At 46.8% G+C, this 10,426-nt stretch overlaps 1 protein-coding gene across 1 annotated transcript; it reads left to right on the top strand.

Annotated features, from left to right (window-relative positions):
- Nucleotides 1-1,326: 1,326 nt before the first annotated feature.
- On the top strand, nt 1,327-9,876 carry LOC104475127 (leukotriene C4 synthase). The gene is made up of 6 exons (XM_010130388.2): nt 1,327-1,398; nt 2,056-2,121; nt 6,267-6,366; nt 8,213-8,283; nt 9,018-9,099; nt 9,371-9,876. Exons 2-6 carry the CDS (start codon nt 2,064-2,066, stop codon nt 9,516-9,518), a joined length of 459 nt encoding a protein of 152 aa, XP_010128690.1. The 5' UTR covers nt 1,327-1,398; nt 2,056-2,063; the 3' UTR covers nt 9,519-9,876.
- Nucleotides 9,877-10,426: the final 550 nt, after the last annotated feature.

Raw genomic sequence — 10,426 nt, 5'->3', positions numbered from 1 at the left:
CCCTATCTAATAAGAATTTTATTCAGCCTCAGACATGGAAGGATCATTCTCCAAGCTTTGAAGTTGATGTCTTATTACATAGCTGTTGTGTTTAAGGCCCCAGCTCAGAGCCTTTGGATTTCCTCACGAAGTGCATCCTGACTTATCTGAGGATTTTGAGTTTATTCCTACTCTACAAGTCTTCAGTTGTGTTCGGGGGGGAGGGGAGGGGACCTGTAGTTTCAGAAGCTTATAAAGAACCAAATGTAATAATAAGTAATAATACCAGGACGAGCCACTTCTAGCCTGTGGGGAACCGTGAAGTTATTACTTTATTAACTTTTGCTTTATTGTCCCATTAAAAGTGCTGCATTGTACTTAATGTTGAGTAAAACAGAAATTTCCCAGACTGTTCCCTGTTGAAGTGATGTGCACATGCATGTTTTTCAACCAAAGATTTTAAGGAGTCAGTGATGATCAACCTCTGCTCAGAAACTGTTGTGGTTTTTGTTGGTTGGTTGGTTGTTTGTTTTTCCCCTTGATGTTAGTGTTTTTCCTGAGGCTGATGTAGCTCTGCAATGGATGTGCTTTCTAAAGCCTGAGTTGTTTGGTGAAATGGTGTAAGCAGAAGCAGGTCCCCGGTGACACTTCCCCTCTGACTTTTACATTACACACCCTAGATGAAATCTTGGGTCACTAATAGATTTATTAAGGTTAGTTGTTTTATTTCTGGGTTTGCTAGCAGCTTGGTGGGTCTAAAGTCACATCATATGAGTGATTTGCAGAGAACGGGAGCGGTTTCACTGTTCTCCATGCATTTTTTTTTTAAATTTATTTTTTTTTTTTAGTGTACAACTGTATATTTGGATTAATTAACTTAAGTTTTCAACCTGATAAGCTGTCATGATGGGGTTTGGAGGTGATGAAGAGCCAAACAAGAAGAACAAACTTGCTACATCCCACTTAGGAGAAACTGTAGATCTGGTCACTTGTTGGTATTTAGCACAAATTGTGTGCTGAGGTTTTGTGTGTGACTGTACAGAGAGAAATGCAATAGCTCAACCATATCCTGTCCCCTCTGCTCATCAGAATTAAGGGGAAAACCTCAGCTGATAATGAATTATACCCCCCCCCCAACCCCTCCCTTTTTGGTTTTAAAATCTTTAAAGTTAGTAGTCTTATCTATATCCTGTGTTTTGGAGTGACTTTATAGCCTTTTGAAGTGATGCATATTTTACCTTTGTGGACTGGAGAGAAAAGCTATTCAGGGCTAAAATATTGATGTTTTTCAAGCTTTGCGTTTCACAGTTACAATTCTGATATCAGTGTAATGATTCTGAGGGTCTGCATGTTTCTACATCCTATGTTGCCTTCCGTTCAGAACTGAAAACTTTTATTTTGTGTGTCAGCCAGGAAGAGGTTTGTACTGCAGATTTTAAAAACACCAGGAAAGTACAAAAGTGACCGAGCACTAGAAAAGGACCTTACTCTTATGTGGTAAATCTATGGTATTAATTAGTAGGATAAAATATCTTAATCCTTTTTCAAAATGTCAGAATCCAGTCACAGAATCAAGTTATTCCAGCTGAAGTCTAGAAAATCTTTAATGGGATCAACTACACTACTTGGAATAAGAGCAGAAGGTCAAATCATTAATTTGTTAATAAGTTTTACAACCTCACACATAATTTAGATGCTTTAGAGCTGATTAAAACTAGCAATAAAAGGGCTGGAAAAATTCCCATCATCTTTTGGTTGCCAGCAATATAGAGTTGACTCATGGGATGAAAATCTGTAAATACAATTGCAAGGATTTCACAGTTTGTGCATGCTAAACTTTTGCTGTTACATGCTTCAGCAGAAAGCATTTTGTCTGGAATTGACGTTTCCTGATGGCTGGCTGCTTTGGAAAACTGTGTGGCGTGGGGAGAGTTAACGTGTGGTGGAGGAAACACGTGTTGCTGTGTTGCTCAGGGCAATAAGGCAGCTCTGTTGCAGAGCTTGCAGCAGTGGGAGGGTGGGAGAGGGCTGGAGAGCAGCTGTGCTCACACCTGGATGGGCTTTTTTGGTCCACAGTCAGCACCATGAGAAATCAGATAGACCTGCTGGCCACTGTCACGGTTTTGGGAGTCCTGGAGCAAGGTAAACGTCCTTTATATCATGCTGGGTAGTATTAAGCTAATTATATTGAACTTTGTGGAATTTGGTTTTGCTTGGAGTCTCCATGGAATGAAAGTTGCTTTTTTCCAACATAGTAAAATGATGTTTGTCTGTTGACAGTGGAACTGTCACGCCTCGGGAGGTTCGTTATTTAACAGGGACTGAAATGCTTTGCAAACCTCGAAGCCAGCATTCTAGAAATAAGTGACATTTTAAGTTTTACTTTGAAACTTAATTTCAACAATCAAATGTATTTAAAACGTTTTCTGTTATTTGAATTTTAGCAGGTATTTTGTAAGTTAGAGTGGCTGGAGGTGGCCAAAATAAAGGCAGGCTGATGAAGAGGTCATTCTGCAAACACAGAATCATAGAATCATAGAATGGTTAGGGTTGGAAGGGACCTTCAAAGGTCATCCAGTCCAACCCCCCTGCAAGGAGCAGGGACATCCCTGACTAGATCAGGTTGCTCACATACTGTATGTCTGTGAAGAAGAGCATCGTGTGTGCCTGCATTTCCCCTCTGTGACCGATGTCGTCGTGTGTTCATTTCATACAGCTTAGCTGCACGGGGCGATGACAAAATGAGTTGACAGCACCACAGTAATTTGGAAACTAATGCCAGCTCTTCTGGTCAGAAATAGTCACAGACGTCTTCAAGGAAACTCAGTGACTTCTCATAATTTAAACAGCTCTGTTTGGTTCCGACTGTTTAGAAAGAAGCAGTAGTGTTGCTGAGCTCTGTCTGCCTCTTGTGTTTAACTGTGGGCCCTTTGGGCAAAGTTCTCTCACCCCTGGGCTTCAGGAGGGGGATGCTGCCTCTGCCTGCGGTGTGGACAGAGCCCACGTTTTACCAAGATCTTCACACTTCCATGAGGGAAGGTTGGTTTGTGTGTGGGGTGGTGTTTTTATTTATTACTGAATTAATTCACTGCAGAACAGTGCACTGCAGAGTACCTCTGCTTACAAATGGATGCGAATCTTTGAACAGGCTGATGTATTTTTAGCCATCGGATGATAAATCTTTTAATATAAGTGTTATTTAAAGCACAAATACGTGAATAGAGCTAAAGATTTCCGAATTACCGGTAATTTCCCTCAAGCCATTTACAGAGAAATATCAGCAACTACAAATGGAATATACTTTAGTCTTACTTTTTTTTTTATTATTATTATTATTAAACCAAGTGGGGATGGAGGGAGCATTTAGTGAGCAAAGAGGAGATATGAAGAAAACCTGAAATTGAGTTACGGAAATGTTGCTAAGCCCTTTCCATTGAGAAACCCTCAGTAGCAAATTCCTACATAGCAACTTTGCCTCAAATATGTTTGTTTTATGAGAACTTCAAGAATTTTTCAAAGATTGTACCCTGAGGCGTTCTACTTTCGTGCTATGCAAACCACACGTAGGTGTGAGGTCAGCAGATAAGCAGCAAGCATTGGCACCCTCTTACCTGTGTTAGATCAGACAAAATAGTCTCATTTTATGGTCTCTGCATGGGAAATCAATACTGTGTGTTTCCTCTCTCTCCAGTAGTAAGAAATGTGTGTTAACGTCACCTTGATTCAGAGCTGTGCCGTAGCTTCTCTTGCGTATTGTGGAAGGACGTTCTGTAGGTGAGTTACAGACCTGAGGTTCATTTTGAGAAGGCAGAGCACCGCAGCACTAACGTGCACTCTGCGGACAAATACCCTTCCGTCACATCCTGATGTGGGAGACACAGTTTAATGGCTGAGCTTAGTACGGCATTGGTTGATTTTTATTTTCTTCTTAATTTTCTGGGAGCCCGTGGTTTTCACATTCTTTCAAGTAACTTTCCCCCTTTTTTATTTAGTTATGCTCAGTTTAGCAAAGCTCTGAGCTTGGTGCTCTACAGATACCTGCCCCTGCCCTGTGTTGGATGCTGTCCCGGAGAGCAGAACAATGCTGCCACAGTTATTTCCCCCCCGCCCCTGTTTTTTTATTACTTCAAAGGAAATAAAGCTTACACAATGTCATTATCTGTCAGACCCCACGGAACTTGTTTGCAGGTTCACGCAAATGTGGCAGATATCGGCTGTAATACGGTTTGATGAGTTTGTGGACATAATCAAATAGAGACTGAAGGTCTGGCTGATGCTTTCACTGGGGAACGGAGTGCAGGGAGAGCTCAGCCCCTAGGAGCCATGTGAGAATCCACACAGCTGTTTAACCTCCAGACATGAGTCACAAAAAAACTAGTTTGAAAAGTTCTGCAGAGTAGATTGAACTATTTTCCCTAAAAGTCCGTGCTGAGAGGGTTTGTGCAATGTGGGTTATTGTGGGTTTGGTTTTGTTTTGTTTTTCTAACACCTCATTCTGAGAAGTGCTTTTGGAGGGTGGTTCTGCATCCTCGATGCCTCACCCCTAGACCAGGTTTGGAGGACAGCTAGCCATCCCCCAGAAGGCTCTCGCTCCTCTTGGGTGGTTGTTTTCTGTATCATCCATCCCTAAGCGTAAGGGGTCTGTTGCAGGACTTGTCTGAATCTCTACCTCTGTATACAAGCAAGATGTTAAGGGTAGAGTTGATGAAGAGGTTGGGTCTGAAATTCTTCTTACCGTGCCCGTCAGCCAGAAGAATGCTACATTAGGAATAGTGCAGATGGCACAAAGTGGGATGAAGATCGTTGCCCAGCGTGTTCAGGCGTATGCCACAAGCCAGAGCTGCCCGCAACGCAGGAACTTTTAGCTCGGTCCGTTTCTTAAGAGGTGGCTGGGATGAGACCGTGAGAGCACTAAACCGTTGCGTAGGAGAGATGTGCTTATCTGATGAGAAGAGATGGTAACCGGATGGGTCACGCTTTCATCATCTCCCCAGCGCTCTGCCAGCTGCTGCTGAATTGCCTGTTGTGCGTTCCTGCAGACCTTGCTGCCTTCACGGGGGGATGCTGTGCTGCGTCCTGTCAGATCTTGGGGCAGGACAATATCCTCGCCCTCAACCATCATCGTGCTGCTACATGCAAATCGAGGGGAAAAAAGCAAACTTGTTCCTCCCCACCTTTCTCTCCCAGCACCTCTCATTTAGGGCTGGCTCACTGGACACACTGGGAGGCACTACAGCACGTGGATGTTTTCCTAAATGAATGTCTATGAGTATTTAAATGGATAATACGTTGTGTAATACACAGGTCACAGCATCACACTATTTACATTTCTAATTCCCTTCTCTTCTGTGTAGGTTCTAATGCTTTTCTGCAGGTGCACATGGATCTGTGTTGTCTTTAATCTTGCAACATCTGTCCCTACTTTCCTTTCTCTTTCCTGCTGTTCTGCTTTTCTCTTCCTTGTTAGAATACGGCCATCCGTGAGGCAGTCCTTGCAGCCTGGCTCCTTGTCTCTCTGTTTGATGCTCTGGACCTTGCCAATCCAAGTTACTCGCTTAGCAGCACGCTGCCACAGCCACCAAAGTAATTATTTTTATAATTTGGTTTTCTCTTATGTGAAAATTCTCATTTTTCAATAAAGGCAGCAACGTAGCAGTGCACCTAAATATAAACACTTGAAACATCAGCAATCACCCGTGGGAGTAAGAGCTCTCATCAAATAGTGAAACAGGCCAAATCTTCGTGTTAACAAGTTTTCATCGTTTTGAAATGACTTTCCACGTCCCTTACAAATGTACAGGCACAGGATCCCTTACAAATGAGCAGATACCGAGTTAGTACCTGGCCCAAACTTGGCTCAGGCTGATAGCAGTCATTGGCAGCACATCTGCTTCAGCCTTGGGACCACCCTGCAGGAACAGAGAGGAGGAAATCATCACCCCCTTCCCCATTTCCTTCTATTGTCGAGATTACGAGCATCTCTAATTGACTTAATGATATCCCAGTGCCTCACAGGTTGGATGCTGCTCTGCTGCAGCACGATGGGCGTGAGACTGTGCAAAGCACGTCGGCTCTGCACGTGTACTCCACCAGGATACCCAAATCTGAGTTTAAAGTACGGGCAAGAAATAAACGGCACATTTATTCCACGCTGTGTGTGACAGCCCTGGACCATGACCCAGGCAATACCAGCTTTTCGTCTAACCGCTTGCTTGATCCCCAGCTAGATAAGGCCTGGCTGAATGAAACGCTGCTGGACTGTTACCGTTCCTGTGTTCTTTTTTTAGCCTATTTTGCGCTGCAGGTGATCTATGCCCGACGGAAGTACAAGATCTCCCCTCCAGAGACAACAGGGCACCCTGAATTTGAGCGGATCTTCAGAGCTCAGTAAGATTTTGACTTTTTTCAGGTGACTCCATCTAGATATGACTTGAGTCAAGTGTCACTACCAGGAAAGACTGAAGTCATCCTTAAGTCACCTTTTGCTTATTGCTACTGATACTAGATTTTTTTTTTTTTAATGCTTTGTGTGCAGAAGTTTGAGTTTTGATTTGGAGCACTTTGCTGTGGCTGGAGTGTTTCTGTCCATTGGGATAATCCTCCTCCTGGCATGGTGAGAGGCAGCCAAATTACAAAGCAGTGGCTGTGTGGAAGAGGTGCTGAGCGTTAATACATTACAATAATTAATTGTGTGACTCCAAAGTGTGAGAGCAGCTGAAGCTCTATCAATAACCTAACATTTGCTTGTAAGTTTTTGCTGTTGGATTGAGACAAAGGGCCTTGCTGGCAGAACCAGCTACAAGGACGTTTTTATTTTTTCCTTTTTTTTTAAGGCATTGTACTGTGAAAGTTGGCACTCGCGGGCCTGTGCCGAGGGCTGGTTCTTTTTGCTCTATTCCTATGGAGAGAGCAACGCTGGAGCTAAACTGGAAATGCTGACAGATCCCTTGGGCTTCCAGCGGGCACCAGATTGTCTTTCATCTCGGTTGCTCTGTTTCATAAGCCATTGAAAGGAATTGGCCAGAGCTGGTCTGAAGGCACTAAACCCTGAGCAAAGCAGCCGCGTTTCCTCGCCAGCGTGCAGGAAACATTTGTGGAGTGACAGAAATACCGGCTCCGCTCCTTCTGCAGCGCGGTGAAAGGCCAGATTGCACGGGGGGCATCGGCCTTTGCTGGCTGGGCAGCTCTTGATGAGGTTTTTGATTAAATACCGGGCTGTGCGCTAACCGAGATGGGCTGCGGGCCGCGGCGTGCCGGGAAGGCCTCCGCTGCGTGCTGTGGAGAAAGCGCCCTCAGCAAACTTGGGTTTGAAAAGGTGTTTCTTCCTTGTCTTTCCTGCCCCCCCCCCCCCCCCCCCCCGCCTTTATTCTTTTCCCTGTGTAAAGGGATACAAATGTATAATTTGTTTTGATATATTAAAAAAAAAAAACCAGGGGAAGAAAGGTATTGATTTATTACTCACTTGTGGCAACCTGGCAGCCTCCCCTTGCCGAGGCTCGAACTGCATTTGCAGCGTAAGGTTCTTCAGACTTTTTCCAGCTCCCAAGCTGGCTCCGTGCCCTGAGGCTTGGTAAATTTTTGGCCAAATTTAAGATTAAGTTGCCTAGGGTGTGGTAAAATGTAGGAAAACCCAAGAAACAAAAGCGTTGTCTTTAGTAGCACAACTCCCATCGTCCTTTCTTGCAGAAAAATCTGTATTTTTGTCACAAAAGGAAAAGGAAGGAGGAAAACCTGGCTGCAGGTCTGATCACCTTCTGCTGAATTCGATCTGGCAGAAGGCTCCTTCTTGGAGCATGATTTGTGTGACACCCAAATTTGGGCTGTGCTTACCTAAGGGGAAGAGAAAGCTCCTTAAATAATGATAAAGAACACCCACCCGTGAGGATTTTAAGCTGCACTGGATGTCCGTGAAGGCACGGGGCCAAGGACGGAGCCTGTGGAGGGTCCAGCAGAGACAAATCTCCAGCTCGGCCACGGCTCATCCTCGCAGGGTCCACGTCAATGCTGGCGAGGTGAATGCTGTGTGTTGTTTGGGTGATTTTCTTCTCTAAAATACAGATATTGGACGTCCTTGGTGGCAGAGAAGGCCCTTTCTCGCCAGCGCAGGACAGCCATGACCCTTACTGGCACTTTGTTTGCTACACTGCGTTTCCAGCTCACCCCTCTGCCCTCCGTTAACCGGCCTCTGATATACGAGGATGTGGTTTTAACTCTGGTCTCTGGTTCTCACCAGGGTGAATTGCTCAGAGTACTTCCCTCTCTTCATCTCGCTCCTCTGGGTTGCCGGAATCTTCTTCCATCAAGGTAAGGAGGATTGGGGGAACCCCAACCCAAACCACACGCACAAACCAAAAAAACCCCACTCCAATTGAAATCCCATTGCGACTCAGCCACGTCCTCTCTGTACCTGGGAGGCTGTTACTTGGGGAAAGCAAAGTTCTTTGGCTGCATGGACCGGGGAGTGCCCCAGCTCTGGCATTTGTGAAGCTGCTGGCAGCAGCTGAGCCGGTCTCCTGCCCAGAAGAGGGGTTTGGTGGTGTGGGCAGCCCTCACTCCTTCGCTGGTGCCCGCCTGTCCCCCAGCGCTGCTTCTCCAAGAGAAGGTCAGGCTGGCGCGCGGTGCCAGGGCCGCAGCAAGCTGAAGCAGAGCTGCAACATGATCCCCAAATCGCTACGTCACAACGGGAAACCATAACCCGAAGAATCAGTCATCCACCGGCCATCCCGCACCAAGCGGGTTTAGGGGATTCGGCTGGCGCCACGGGGAAGATGTGAGGAACACCATGGATGGGAGAATTGCAAACCCCAGTCCCAGGGCAATTTTGGGGGGCAGAGAAGTTCATGCTTCACAAAAACAAGGAAGAAAACCCATTTAAACTCCCAGAGCATATTAAAGCTGAGTCCCTCTGCATTTGGTTTCTGTGGCCGTGCCTCATCTGCAGGGGAAGCGGGGCCATGGGTGACTGAGCCGGGCTGCAGCTCTGGCAGTGGCCAGGGACCCCCAGCCCCATCAGGATTCACCTCGCCTCTCCCCCCCAGGTGTGGCCGCGGTGTGTGGGCTGCTGTACCTCTACACTCGCTTCAAGTACTTCCAGGGATACGCCGTGACTGCGCAGGAACGGTTTGTACCCAGCTGGAGCTGCGGGCACCCCAAACCCACCCAGGGAGGGTGGGTGGAGGATGTGGCCCCAGGCAGCTTTCCTTCCTGCGGGTGGGACTGAAGAAAGGTTGGCATCACCTCCTTCTCCTCCCCTCGTGCCCCACACGCTCACGGGCCCACCAGCTCTTCCCCAGCAGAGTTTTGGAGCAGGATGGGCAATGCCAAGCACCCAAGCATGCTTCATGCCCTGTGTCGGGCTGGTGATGTCTGACAGTGTTTTCTCCCTGTGCAGGTTGGGACCGCTGTACGCCAGCGCCCGGCTGCTCTGGCTGCTGCTGGGGCTGGCGGTGGCCGGGCTCCTGGCACACTTCCTCCTGCCCCGCTCCTCCCCATGGACGGCAGCCCTGGTGCAGCCCCTCCACCTGCTCGGCATCTGGTGAGCAGGGCCAGGGAACCATGGAGGGGAGGGAGTCATGGGGCACGGTCAGAGACCGAGTAGCTCCCCAGCTCTGCGCTTACCTTTGAACAGAGGCAGATGCTTGCACTCCTCTGCTCATGAAGCTCCACTCTTTGGAGATAATTTCCCTTCTAGAAATGAAATGCTGCCCAGCCCCTGCTGCTGGGCTTCCATGCCCGGTTGTGTAGCGCTGCCTTCTCTAACACCTCCAATGCCTTTGGCTCTGCCCGCGGAGCAGATTGACCCCTGTACTGTCATCACTCCCCACTACTGTTGGAATGATCTATACTGAAAGATCACACCATGGTTATACAAAAAATAAATTCCTTTTCTCAGCAGAACTCACCTGTGATTGTCAAAGGCGCTTGGGGACCGGGTGTGAGAACATCTGAGGATGAGGGGTCCGGGTTGCATGGGAAAAGCTGCTGTGATTAAAACTGCTTTGAAAGGCTAGGTAAACTTGTCTAAAACCATATCCAAATTTTGGGGGAAAAAAGCCTGACTCTAGTCCAAATGCTGGGGTCTGTGTGTGGCATGGATTTGAATGATCTTGACTTGGCCTTGACTTCACTTATCATGGGCCCAGCAGCACTTCACCCCCTCTCTCTGGGTTTCAACCTTGACCGCAAACTCAAGGCTCACAGGGAACTAAAGCAGACGGCTCCTTGCTGAGTTGTATGTGGGTATAAAAAAAACCAATGTATGTTGTAAGAAAAACAACTGTTCTACACTTGCACCCTCAGGTGTACGGGTGCCCAAGTGCCTTCCTCACTCCCTGCTGAGGAAAGACCCAATCAACCTTTCTTTTTTTTATAATTGGTGAACGCTCCTATGGTGCTGGGCCAAAAAAAAAATAAATAAAAAAATCAGTCACCCGTGAAGCTGCTCTAA

This window comes from Chlamydotis macqueenii, chromosome 14 (assembly GCF_036417535.1).
Source record: "Chlamydotis macqueenii isolate bChlMac1 chromosome 14, bChlMac1.mat, whole genome shotgun sequence".
In the NCBI taxonomy this organism is placed as follows: Eukaryota; Metazoa; Chordata; class Aves; order Otidiformes; family Otididae; genus Chlamydotis; species Chlamydotis macqueenii.
Note: the sequence above shows the minus strand (reverse complement) of the source record. Positions and strands in the feature narration are given on the sequence as shown.

What these genes read in the sequence shown, in the direction of transcription:
- LOC104475127 (XM_010130388.2), top strand. Translation starts at nt 2,064, where the DNA reads ATGAGAAATCAGATAGACCTGCTGGCCACTGTCACGGTTTTGGGAGTC. An exon ending in TTTGGGAGTCCTGGAGCAAG is followed by an intron (nt 2,122 to 6,266) that starts GTAAACGTCCTT and finishes TTCTTTTTTTAG; the next exon opens with CCTATTTTGCGCTGCAGGTG. An exon ending in CGGAATCTTCTTCCATCAAG is followed by an intron (nt 8,284 to 9,017) that starts GTAAGGAGGATT and finishes TCTCCCCCCCAG; the next exon opens with GTGTGGCCGCGGTGTGTGGG.